This window comes from Colias philodice, chromosome 3 (assembly GCF_061535455.1).
Source record: "Colias philodice isolate Cphi_HAF_F1 chromosome 3, ilColPhil1 Martin Lab GWU primary, whole genome shotgun sequence".
NCBI classification, from domain to species: Eukaryota; Metazoa; Arthropoda; class Insecta; order Lepidoptera; family Pieridae; genus Colias; species Colias philodice.
This window is the reverse complement of record NC_143088.1, coordinates 9,952,008-9,965,504: the sequence shown is the minus strand read 5'-3', so window position 1 is coordinate 9,965,504 and position 13,497 is coordinate 9,952,008. Positions and strand designations below refer to the sequence as shown.

Genomic DNA, 13,497 nt, shown 5'->3' with positions numbered 1-13,497 from the left:
CTTCATACAATTGTTTTCAACTGTTTTTAGAAGGTTTTTAGCTCATCAAATAGTCAACATAATCATACAAGATTTTGTGTATTTTAAACGTTAAGCAATTGGTTATAGAGATATTTCGTAGAACACGTTCAATTTAGCTACAACTGATTTTTAAAGTTAAAGTGTTAAACAAATTTTTCATTTCATTCGAGAAACAATTGGCAAAATTTTAAAAATAATTATTCCATAGGACCTTGCATAGGACTCAATTAGTTAAGTAGCCATGTCCAAAATATACTTCCAGAAAATATAATCAATACCTTCTTATTAACATTAAACCAAAATATATATATGTTCTTAAAATAATAATACTTATATAAATTAAATTACTTTGCCCTAAATAAATTACATACTATTTAAATTATTGATACAAAAATTATAATTATTCGTTTTCCAAATTATGTGAAAATAACTTACTTTAAAATTAGTAATATTATATTCATTAAATATTGACATGTTCTACACTATCTTCTATTAATTGATTTATATCTTAAAATTTATTTTATATTTAAATTTTAACAAACAATAAAAATCTCAAAATTATAAAATACCGCGAACTTGAACGGATGTGACATCAGGCATTCTACATAGACAACATGACTTGATTTTTTAATAAAGTCTATGGGTTTGTCTATTTTTGTGAACGCCAGATGTGTGTTGCCAGATTTAATAAAAAGTTTAAACTAAATTAATTTGATAAGTTTGTGATTATCAATAATAATGTGAATGTTACAGTTTTGCAACATGTAACTATTTAGGTAACTACATTCTGATTTTTTAATTTTTTAACTAAACTCGACTATTTCCTCGATCTACTTTTTGAAGGGGGGCCCCGTGAATCCTATCCTATTAGGAACTAATCATCATCACTACATAGTATTTAACAAAGTCGCTTTCTCTGTCCCTATGTCCATTTGTATTCTTAAATCTTTAAAACTACGCAACGGATTTTGATGCGGTTTTTTTAATAGATAGGTGATTTATGAGGAAGGTTTTAGTCCACGACGCGGACGTCATAGTTTTAGTATGTAATTTATTAAGTTTTAGACAAAGCGGGCGAAGCCACGGGCGGTAAGCTAGTAATATTATAAATGCGAAAGTTTGTGAGGATGGATGTATGTGTATGTATGTTTGTTACTCTTTCACGCAAATACTATCTACTGAATCAATTACAATGAAATTTATATAGCACACAATAAGTATAATATGTAGAGGGTAACTTGGATTAACACATAGGATAGGTTTTATCCCGGAAATCCCACGGGAACGGGAACTATGCGGGTTTTTCTTTGAAAGCGCGGGCGAAGCCGCGGACGGAAAGTTATTCGTTTATAATACACTAGCGGTCCGCCCCGGCTTCGCCCGTGGTACATAATATTTACGTTTTCTCTACATAAGAACCATCCTCGTACTTCAAGGAATATAATAAAAAAAGAATTATCGAAATCGGTTCAGCCGTTCTCAAGTTATGCGCTTACCAGCACATTTTGCGATTCATTTTTATATATAAGATTTCTGACAGCATAATATAAATTTGTAAAGCAAAGTATATTAAACTAGCTGTTCCCCGCGGTATCACCCGCATTGCTCCGCTCCTGTTGGTCTTAGCGTGATGATATAGCCTATAGCCTTTCTCGATAAATGGGCTATCTAACACCTAAAGAATTTTTCAAATCGGACCAGTAGTTCCCGAGATTAGCGCGTTCAAACAAACAAACAAACTCTTCAGCTATATAATATTAGTATAGATAACAATAAAGCTTTGTTATTTAATATAAATTATAATTTAAATCTAATGACTGGCACTCCAACAAGGGGCAACTGATGCGCTCACATGTGCAGTGCAGCACATGCTGATCGTAGCTACCCTTTTTAGCACCAAATTGGTAAGGTATTGAGGGAAAAATTGGGATACCTCCTAATTTTTCCCTCGTAGCTACATCTGTATATCATTGACAACGATACGAGCAATACAAAGTGCGATCGAATCTACGGACGACGAGGAATGTGGTTAAAATTTTTTGTAAGTGAAAATGAGAGCAGTGAGAGCATTCTGTAGACGTGCGCGCAAAAATAAATTAATTTTTAATTTATTTGCAGATTGTCCATATTACCACTACTCAAAATGGTGAAGAAAAACATCTTGATAGATCGAAAGATGTTGACACAGAGTATCTGGTAATGGTTGTATTTTCCGATATTTTTAAATTCCGATATTTCCGATATTTTTCCGATAAATAAGGAGAGATTAGGGTAATGTAGTGTAGCTGTAAGTCACACTAGAGAAATGTTGGTTGTGGTGTTACAGTTCGTTAAATCGAGGGAAATAAGGTAATTATGATTAATGTAGTATTAAATAAGAAAATGAAACCAAAACATTATAAAATATAAAAATATATATTATATATCAATAATAACAAACACTTCAAACTTATTGTCTTTTGGTTCCTCTACAATTTGCATGGCTGAATATGTTATAGCTTTGACTTCTGATCCTTGAGGGTGTTTACCAATCTCAAACTCCTCGCCATAACACTTACAAACTATTCTAAATTCTTCTGTATTAAATTCTGTGATCACTACTTTCTTACAAATAAGGTATGGTTCAGCAGAAAACAAAAATAGCAACTCATCAAGGAAGTGGTATAACAGGCCCATCATATCATCTGCTGATGCTTCTATTGTGTGCACTTGTTTAATTTGTACATAATTCAGGTCTGTCATGTATCCAAACATTGCCATGCCGCATTGCTCAAATGCCTCTTTCAAACTATTACCCCATGCATGTAATCTGAAATTATAAAAAATAAATTTATGTTAAATACATATAGTGATGACAAAAAAATTAATAAAATAAAATACAGTAAACTTTTTTTAATCAGAAAATTGTGTTAAATTGTGTTGTTGTGTGTACCACTTACAGGGGCTTTAAGAAATGCTGCTAAATATATACCATTTAAATTACGATATAGTATCTATAACACGCTTGTTAAACCACATCTAGATTATCTTATCCCAGTTTGGGGGCAATCGGCGCCTACTAATTTAAAAAAACTACAAATTACGCAAAACAAACTAGTAAAAATCCTTTTTAACTTTAATTTTTTAACGCCAACTAAGGATCTATACTCCCGTACCAAATTGTTTGATTTAAATAAATTATATAAATATCACACATGCATACTGATTAAAAATATTCTATCTAATAATATAAAAACACAAATAACACTAAACAAAAAATCCCACAAATACCACACACGAAAGAGTGATAACCTTGAATTACCATTTATAAGAACTCTATACGGTAAGAGAAACTTAAAATTTGAGGGAGCACAATTGTACAATAGCTTGCCTAAAGCAATTAAAGAATCCTCATCAATTACTATTTTTAAAAATAAGTTAAAGACATACTTAACTAATTTCGATAGCTGATTGTGTTATACTAACTGCAAAATTGTTATTTCTCATATGTGTAAAAGATCATTGTATTGTTCTTGTTTATTTTATGAGATAAATAAAGTTCTTTAAACCGAAAAATATGTAAACACAATTTTCTTATTAAAAAATATGCAGATTCATTCATATTCATATCTATAGCATTCTATGTATGTCTGTAATATGATCAATGATCATACTAGCTGTGGTTGTATTTATGTTTAATCCACATACAAAACCTCGGGCTAAATCAAGTATTTCTATAGCTTATGTTTTATTCTAGTATATAGCTATATTGCCGGCAAGTATGATCAAAATCAGTTCAGGGGGAATGAGTAACAAATATCAATTTTTAGTGTTTGTAGGACATCACAGTCTATTTTAGGTATATATATACTATATAGTTCACTTTGGAAAATAAAAGATTTTGGGGTGTTTGCAAAATATTATGGTTAAGATAATATTGTATACAGAAATATTTATATAAGGATTTTATTCATATAGATTCTAAATTCTTACTGCTGATTTAATTACTTTCCCTATTTTTCACAACAGCTGTTTTTAAAAAGGATCTTGAAATAAAATTACTGATTACATTAACCCAAGCCTACAATTTTTCTGTTGCAATTTTTTCAATATCTCGAAATTGGTTATCATTTTTCCATGTTGCATTGGAGTGCATTTTTATGATATGACTTTCGGGATATAGGCTATAATATGTGAGATAGAGTGAAGGTACCTTTAACCACAAGGAAACACATTTAGGAGGAGCTAGCTTTATGTATAAAAATAAATTTAACTTACTGGACATCAGCTGTGTGGTCTAAATCTGAAAAAAAAAAGAAAGTTTAATATTACTATAGGTATCATAAATTTTTAATCATTATACATTACATTATTGTTATTTATTTTTTTACTGATCAGAGAAATGTGATGCAAATATGTGTAATCTAGTCTCTGTTGACTAAACAAATTAAGCAGTTTATTTCACTTTGAATAAGATTTTTAGACTTCACATGAAATTCGGAAAGCATCATTTTAAATATATAAATAATTTTACAAATGTAGAAAGACTAAAATATTGAAAAATAAGAAGTAGGTAAATAAACTTACATTCATACTTCACAGGTGGAATGATAAAGTCATTCTCTGTCAGTTCTCCTAACTCCTCATCCATTTCTGTTAGTTCTGTGCCTGGTTGCAAAAGAACATGAAAATATTATTGAAAAATACGCAATAACTATCGTAAATTTGAAATGTGAATTATTGAAAAAGAATACACGCGAATTGCGGCGAGAAATGAGGATGATGAATGATCTGTCACAGATCTGTGATCTGTCACTTTACAAAATGTCAATAGCTGAGACGCCCAATGGGGAGGTTGGTATTAACAATCAGCTGTTATGATTTTTTATCTATATCTATGAGAACATAGATAATAATTATCTAAGATAATTATTATTCGAGAAAAGGATGGTCGGCCGTGCGGCGTGCCATGGCCGTGCCACTTCTTTGCTCGACTTGGCAGTATGCGGGGGACGGGGGTGCTGCCGTGCCCCCAGAATAATAATTATTAATAAAATAGTGTAAGCACATCAAATGGTTTGTCACATACCATTTGCGATTTATTTATGTATTCTGAAAAAATATTACAGAATAAGTAAATCTGACGAGTTAGTGCATACCGTGTATAAAAAATTCACAAAATTACTCCTTAAACAAAAGTATGTGTACCTACATTACAATAATAATATATTAAGAAACAACAATTCGTGCTTCCTAGGTGCCCTATTATACATTATACTCTTTGTTCCTAGGCGTAAAATTATCACAGTAACTACCAAAATAAAGATTTTTTAAGCGATGATTTATCTTTAGAAAATTTTATTTGGGAATTACGAGTTAATCGTGTTAATAATCAATATTAATATAAAATCAATAGAAAATAAAGCAATGACGCTATATACTTGCTCTGTGCCAATGACTAAGGGCGTATTCAGAAAGAAAGCTTGAAACCTCAGAGCAATAAACCTATAGAGTACTTGTATCGAGCGTATACAATTTACATATATTTGTTTCTCTCTATCTAAAGAAAACGTCGTATGAAAGAATGAGATAGCTATAGACTACAAGCTACGTTTCAACATAGTCATGGCACCATTTTTACTATAGGTACGTATTTAGATAGATAGAAGGTGATAGTGATGGGATGTGCTTCAATCGATAAAATCGTGAATGCATTTTGCATTTACGGTTTCGTGAAATAATAAATAATAAAAAAAAAATTAATCATTAATTTTAGTTGAATACATTATTTGTTTAATCCTACGAATATAATAAATGCGAAATTATGCGAGAATGGATAACTTTCTCTTTCACTGCTGAACCGATTACAATGAAATTTTGTACATACGGATAGGTTTTATACCGGAAATCCCACGTGAACGGGAACTGTGCGGGAGTTTCTTTAAAAACGCGGGCGGAAAGCTAGTATATTTTAAAATAAATTTTAAAACTTGAAATGTAACTAATTTAAAATAAAGATGGAAATGATGATAAAGTTAAAGGAGTGAGGAGAAAGGCACAGTCAGCATGAATTTTAATAAGTTCACTAGCAATGCCCTGCGGTTTCACACGCATAGATAGCGATATCGTTACAGTGAAAAGTCTACTATAGGTCGGACTATAGGTTTAATTTTTAATCACATGAAAATCACCTTTACCCCATCCCGCACTAAGGCCTTTTTTTTGTTTTAGTGGGGAAATCTTTCATAGATACCCACGGCCTCCGGGGGAGGGGCCGTGGGTTATGTCGGATTCCTACCGACCAAAACCCCACTGTGTTCCGTCAAGACGCATATTGGTAGAATTCCTCCGTGACCCCCGCACTACGGCCTGCTCGAACAGTATACCTACTATTTTCTGTAGATTGACACTTTTAAAAATTCATTATATCTTTTGAATGGAATATCTAATTCTTTTCATTTAAAAAGTATTTTGCTGGTATTGAAACAGTCTATAATAAAACATCATTTAATGGGATAAGGATTAATATATGTGTATGGATAACATGGTTTGATTACTGTCGGCACTTCTATTTACTTTGAAAACGTAAAAAAGTTGTTGTAGTAACATAACTACTGAAGATGGACATATGGTATTGCGGACTTTCTTGTAGATATTGATCCATTCTACAATACCGTAGAACATTTTTTTGTTCTATCTTCAATAGATTCCGCAGCGCACGCGATGACAGAAGTTTTATTGAGGATTTTTTTACACCTTGGGTTACATTATTGCATTTTTGGTAAGGATCTCTAATTTTTTTGAAAATGCAATATAGCCTATGTTGCTCAGTAAAGATGCAGCTTTCTAATGGTGAAAGAATTTTTGAAATCGGTCCAGTAGTTTTTGCGTGAAAACCATACATACATACATACTTACATACATACTTACAAACTTTTCCTCTTTATAATATTAGTATAGATAAAAGGACAGTCTTAAAGAAAACATTTTCCTTACATCCTACTAATAAAGCGAAAGTTTGTGAGGATGGATGTTTGTTACTCTTTCACGCGAATACTACTAAACCGATTACAATGAAATTTGGAAAAATTACTTTTGATCCCGTAAATCCCACAGGAATGGGAACTATGCGGGTTTTTTTTTGAAAACGCATGTATAATAAGTATGTATTTCAATAGTAGTTTCTCATCTATGAGAACTGTCATTTAATCAACCGTTTAATTTTCACATAGTTACACATTTAAAGTAAATGTGTAAAAAATTTCTAAATAAAAATTCACTCACACACAAATGTATTTATTATCTAAAGGAACAAAAAAAAACGTAAGCGTAAGATTGCACAATTCTTCTAGAGTATCCATCTTGATAACACGCAGGCTCGAAATGCAGTGAACACAATCTAGCAAATTTCGACAGCGTCCAATCTACACGTCTCATGTTTTATACCCATTTTTTATTTAGCTCTGGAAATCTAAAACAAAATGAATTTATTAATAATCTAAAAGAGAAACAACAAACTAAACAGATAAGTCAAATAAAACAACCACGTGGTATTTTTTATTTTCCTGCTGTAGAAAATTTACATCTATTATTTGCAACAACAACTACATATAAATCTGATATAAGAAACAAAATAAATAAATCAACGTTAATATGAAATAGATTTTTTGTCATAAATCGATAATATACGCTAGATGTGTTACAACACTACGGTGGTAAACAAAATGCCAAACGTGATAATATTGTGACATTTTTTAAAAATTATTTAATTCTTTTGTATTCCACAACCCCATAAAGTGGGTAAATGTTACAGTTACAACATAAACTTATAAAAAAGCGCTTGATAAAACCTTCAAATAGGGCTAGAACATAAATATTTATCAATTTGCTGAAAATCACTTACCGATGGAAAGATATTTTTTCATTGTTTTCATCCAAAACTCCCATTCGACTAGTAATAGCCGGTAGCTAAACATACAATAGTCATTTTAGCACACTGACAAATAAAAAGAAACACTATACACTTTATATTTTCTAAATATTTCGTTAAAAACACTTGACGCACTGAGCCCACCAGCTGGTTGGAAAACAAACTGACTGCCGGCGCGCTACGTTTGAAGACAGTGCAGATACTCTATCGCTATCTCAATCTGACTTATGCTGTTATTGACTAAGAGTAAGTAGATTAGAAAATATGTATTTTGTTCTGTCTCAATATAAGAACTCTATAGGTTTATTCCTCTGAGCTTGAAACTTATAAGCGCTGATAAGCGCCGATAGAATAATATGCGCTTATAAGTTTCAAGCTTTCTTTCTGAATACGCCCTAAGAAATGACGTCATGTCGAAAGTCGAAATAATGTCATACATACGTCATGTCATACGTCATCTGTCAAAATTATAGTGTATTTTTTTCTAAATTTCTACCAAATTGATAAAAAATCACAAAATAACACTGGCTGAATAGAAAAAGATTTAATTTAAAACAAAAAGATAGGTTTAAATTTAGAATCTTATTTGCATTTGCTTCGTTACCTTTCAGCACAACAAGTCAACGTATTTTTCTTGGTTTTTACTTTTTACATTTTTGTGAAGAAATTTATAATGGATCCCATTGCGGTTTTACAAAGCAGAATTGAGCAACTCGAAGCTAAATTGGGTTTACCCTCTAATTCCCTTATTGAGGGTCAACAAGGTGATTCAGTAACAGCGAACCTAATAAATACGGCACAAGCTATCAGCAATGCTACTGCTGGACATGAAAAGCTAATGCAGGCTCAGAATATGGCCTCAGAATTAAACAACTACACTGATCCAAACTTTATAGAAAATGTAAGTAAAAATTTCAATATAATATACCATCATTGATGAATAGTGATAGTAATATTTTCAAGACCAGATAATATAAAAAATCAGTAATTTACAGTAAATAATTATTGCATTCCCAACTTTATAATGCGTCCACTTTTTGGGGGGGTACACTTAAACGTACCCAATTGATATTTATTTTTTTCTTTTTCACTTTTAGATGCAACAAAATACCATGAATATGCATGAAATAGCAGCCGCAGAGCCTGTAATCAAACATCATTGCCATTGTATGCATAGATGTAAACAGGTAAAGATAATTATTTTCCTTTCAATTAACAAAATATAATAAACTAGGTTTCCGCCCGCGGCTTCGCCCGCGCAATCAAAGAAAAAACCGCATAGTTCCTGTTCCCGTGGGACTGCCGGGATTGCATCATTTTCCCGGGATATAAAGTAGCCTATGTCCTTTCTCGGTTATCAAGATATCTCCATACCAAATTGCATGAAAATTGGTTCAGTAGTTTAGGCGTGATTGAGTAACAGACAGACAGACAGAGTTACTTTCGCATTTATAATATTAGTATGGATAGTATGGATTGTCCCTTTGAAGTGTGTATATTGATTGAAAGGTGAAGATGGATTTTATGATTTGATTGATTGAATTTCTTCTAATTAAATAATTATTTTTATAATAAAATTTAATAAAAATTTCAAACTAGGTTTTGTATCAAACAAATAAATAATATGTTGCTTCAGTTCATACGTTCTCCACTCAGATTCACTCGTACAAACATACTCCTTGTCTTCCTCTTGTAATAGATTACTCTTCCTACTTCCTACTAATATTATAAATACAGAAGTTTGTGAGCATGTATTTGTTACTCTTTCACGCTAGTACTACTGAACCGAACAATTAAATTAAGCACACATATAGAGGGTAAGATTAACACATAGGATATCCCACGGGAACTATGTGGGTTTTTCTTTGAAAACGTGGGCGGATAGCTAGTTGTAATATATCTATAGGTATACAATAATTATTGTAAGCAATTAACAACTCTGCATAATCTTTCACTTTATTATTGAATATTACAGGCTGCCCCAGTATTGGAGTCTGAGGTGTTACAGCAAGTTCCCCAAATGCAGGAAGCTGTAAATAACATGCACATTGCTGCTGCAGAAGCAAAGGCAGAAGCTGATGGGGTTTGTATTGTTTTAAATACTCTTATTTTGCCTTTGAGGTGGTGTTGGTAAATTTTTAAAACGGTTGACAAAATATATTATAGTTACAACTTATGGTGATCATTACAATAAGAAAGAATATTAAAAATGAATATTTTAAAGCTGTATTCATTTTGATTTCAAAGATGTTCATTATCTGTCTACATTAATTTCTTTTTTTTTTTTCAATAGGTATCCCAAGGAATTCAAGAACTGGCTGAAACCTGTGGTGCTGCTGCTTCCAATGCTTCTGAACAATTGACTAATGTTGCTCAAAAGGTTGAGCAGACTGAACAAAAATTGTTTCCTAAAAGACGAAATGGATTAGATTAAACAATTCAGATCTGTAACATCTGTTAATAAAGTATTGTTTTATATTTACTTAATCGCTTAAATTAAAAAGTATATTCAAATCAATGAAGTGGTTTTTTTACATGAAAAAATATATATAATTAGGTATGCATCTTTTGTGCTCTTTTAAGCATTGGTTTTATGGATTACAAACCACTGTTTTTTTTTATATCGAAAATGTAAATCAAGAGTCCAGTAAATTCACGAACATTCGATAAAAAAATATTCCTCTTATACGAGGGACTGGGGACATTTTTTTAACTATAAGTACACACAGAATGTACGGCATGATCGTGTTACGGTTATCTTTATTTTATTCCACTTGTGCATATACAATTATTAAAAATTAAACAATATGGTACAATAAAGATGTAGCACAATTGGCGACCTTATCACCTAACAGTATCTCTTCCAGCCAACCACGGGGACTAAGGTAAAAAAGGGAAATTTCTACTCAGAAACGGATTATACTACTACATACCACTACTACTACTCCTATGGCGCTGAAACCCCAAAGTGGGTCTTGGCCTCTGAGACGAGAACTATCCATCTTCCGCGGTCCTTAGCGGTCTCTTGCCCTTATGGCTGGCGTCCACTAGGCGGATCGGGCCGGGCCGCATCGCAACGCAAAAATACGCCGGCCTATGTTTTGTATGAAACATCGTCCATTAGCGACGGATCGGGTCGGGGCGGGCCGCAACGCATTGGCGGATATCGCTTCGCAGGCGGATTTCTGCCGGCCGCGGCGGTGCGCTGCGGCCCGGCCCGCCCCGACACGTCTAGTGGACGCAGGCAGGCGGATGTAAGCGGCGAGCGTCTGTTAGATAAAATCCGCCTAGGCGGTCCGCCGCGCCCCGTACAGGTGGACGCAGGAGCAAACAGCGCGTCCATTAGAGACGGCCCGTTGCGATGCGGCCCGGCCCGATCCGCCTCTAATGGACGCCTAGCATTAGGGTGACCCTTTGTATTACTACAATTCTGACAAATAATTTGAATTTGAATTATTTTTGGCTCGTAGCGCGCGCAGGTCCACCTCTACTCTATCGCGCTAGCGATATTTAGGCAAATTTGTTCATAGCAAGCTAAAACTACCGATTGTGGTAAGCGGCAGGTGCGGCTAGCTCATTTGAGCTTTTTATGTGCACAGTTGCGCAGATATTTATTTCACGACTATAATCCGCGGTAATTCCGCCGTTGTATGGTTTTAGCCTAACGTTGTGATTTGGTAATTTTAAATTTAAATTTTGCTTATTTTCGTGGTCTGTGGTTCAATTTAATTCTATTCAACTTTTTTGAAGGGTGGCAATTTTGTTAAAGCACGATTGCGACTGAAGGACTTGTATCCATGGTTATTTATTTATTTATTTATTTATTTATTTAAGGTCAGCCAACAGTTATTACATCAGTACAAGCATACAAAGAAAAGATTACAAAATAACTTACATAAATGTAATAACTACTTAAAGGCTAACACCACATGCGAAATAAAACGGTTTACGGTTACATATTATGACAATAACTACAACGATTAATTTGAAAAAAATAAGTTAAAAAGAAAACAGTGATAGTTAGTATCTTACATTTAAATATTTTTTTATGTTGAGAACTATGAGAAAACAAAAAAATGTAAATAATTAACTTATAAATCTAAATTGACTAAACATTTAAAATTTATATAATAGTAAACACACAAAACTTGACCGGGACAATGATGTTAATCATGAGACAAATGAAGCAACACCATTATTTTTAAATTTTGGAAGACTGTCTGAGAATATGTCTATGTCTATTGCACGATCTTTTGACAATTTGTTATACTGTTTTAAGAGCCTATTTATTGTGGCATTCTGACCCAGGTTGGTTTTAGATATTTTGGTCGAAAAAGGGGCGTATTTATCTACACGGGGCAACCTCGAAGGTGCGTTAATATTTATTCTCTCAATAAGAAACGGGCAGTCCAACAAACCATTAACTAATTTGTACAAAAAGCTCATGTCCAATAACTGTCTCCTGTCCGATAAACGATGGAGATTAAAGTGTTTTAATTGATTTTCATACGTCGGTAACAATTTTGCTTTATTGCATTGATACGTTAGGTGCCACAGGAAACGTTTTTGGATTTTCTCTAGACGCTTAATATGTACCTCGTAGTGCGGTGACCAGACTTGAGAGCAATATTCAAGACCGGGTCGAACTAGAGCCGAAAAAAGTTTGATCTTAGTTTGTGGTTTCCTGAATTCTTTTGTGTTTCTGATTACAAAGCCTAGCATTTGAAAGGCTTTATTTGCAACAGTGTCGATATGGGTGTTAAATTTAATTTTATTATCAAAAACAACTCCGAGATCTTTAATAGTGGTTACTTCTTCCAATATCTTATTATTTATAGTGTATGTCTGTGTGTTACTGAGTGTACTTCGCGAAAAACGTATATACTTACACTTATCTGTGTTCAGAGCTAAACCGTTTGTCAAACACCAGTCCACCAAGCGATTTAAGTCAGCTTGTAAATAAAGAGCATCGTCTTTATTATTTATTTGTTTTGCGAGTTTGAGGTCATCAGCGTATAGAAAACATTTACTGTATTTAAAAAGTGGTACGACATCGTTTATAAAAATATTAAACAGGATTGGGCCCAAAACCGATCCCTGGGGAACGCCTGATAGGTTTGAAAAAGGTTGAGACGAATATCCGCCAACAACCACCCTCGAAATCCGACCGTTTAAGTACGAGGAAAACCAATTCAGCAAGTTTCCTGTGATACCAAAAGAAGAAAGTTTGTGAATTAGAGCCTTGTGGTCTACGGTATCAAAAGCTTTGCTTATATCAGTATATATGGTGTCAACTGGGATATTAGCGTCTACTGAATCCGTCAAAAAGGTCGCAAACGAGGTGAGGTTCGTTGTTGTGGATCGAGCTTTGTGGAAACCAAACTGTTGGTGTGAAATCAATTGTTTTATGTGCCACGTTATTTTTGGTCTTATCAAAATCTCGAACAATTTGCCAAAGACAGGTAGTATAGAAACTGGCCTATAGTCCGTCACAGATGATGAGTTACCACATTTGGGAATGGGAACAACCCTAGACTCTTTCCATGCACTAGGAAAGATACCAGAAG

General features: G+C 33.3%; 3 protein-coding genes across 3 annotated transcripts in view; 2 read left to right on the top strand and 1 right to left on the bottom strand.

The window, feature by feature from the left end:
- Positions 1-13,497, top strand: part of LOC149489955 (uncharacterized) — a 216,607-nt gene that overhangs the window by 197,700 nt on the left and 5,410 nt on the right. The gene's annotated exons all lie outside the window — the stretch shown is intronic.
- Archease (protein archease) lies at positions 2,418-4,807 on the bottom strand. Its single transcript, XM_089714759.1, has 3 exons — positions 4,588-4,807; positions 4,279-4,303; positions 2,418-2,830 (listed from the first exon to the last, which is right to left on the bottom strand). The coding sequence occupies exons 1-3, from the start codon at positions 4,649-4,651 to the stop codon at positions 2,440-2,442; spliced, it is 480 nt and encodes a 159-aa protein (XP_089570885.1). The 5' UTR covers positions 4,652-4,807; the 3' UTR covers positions 2,418-2,439.
- On the top strand, positions 8,377-10,448 carry DCTN3-p24 (Dynactin 3, p24 subunit). Its single transcript, XM_089714758.1, has 4 exons — positions 8,377-8,831; positions 9,028-9,117; positions 9,906-10,013; positions 10,224-10,448. The coding sequence occupies exons 1-4, from the start codon at positions 8,604-8,606 to the stop codon at positions 10,362-10,364; spliced, it is 567 nt and encodes a 188-aa protein (XP_089570884.1). The 5' UTR covers positions 8,377-8,603; the 3' UTR covers positions 10,365-10,448.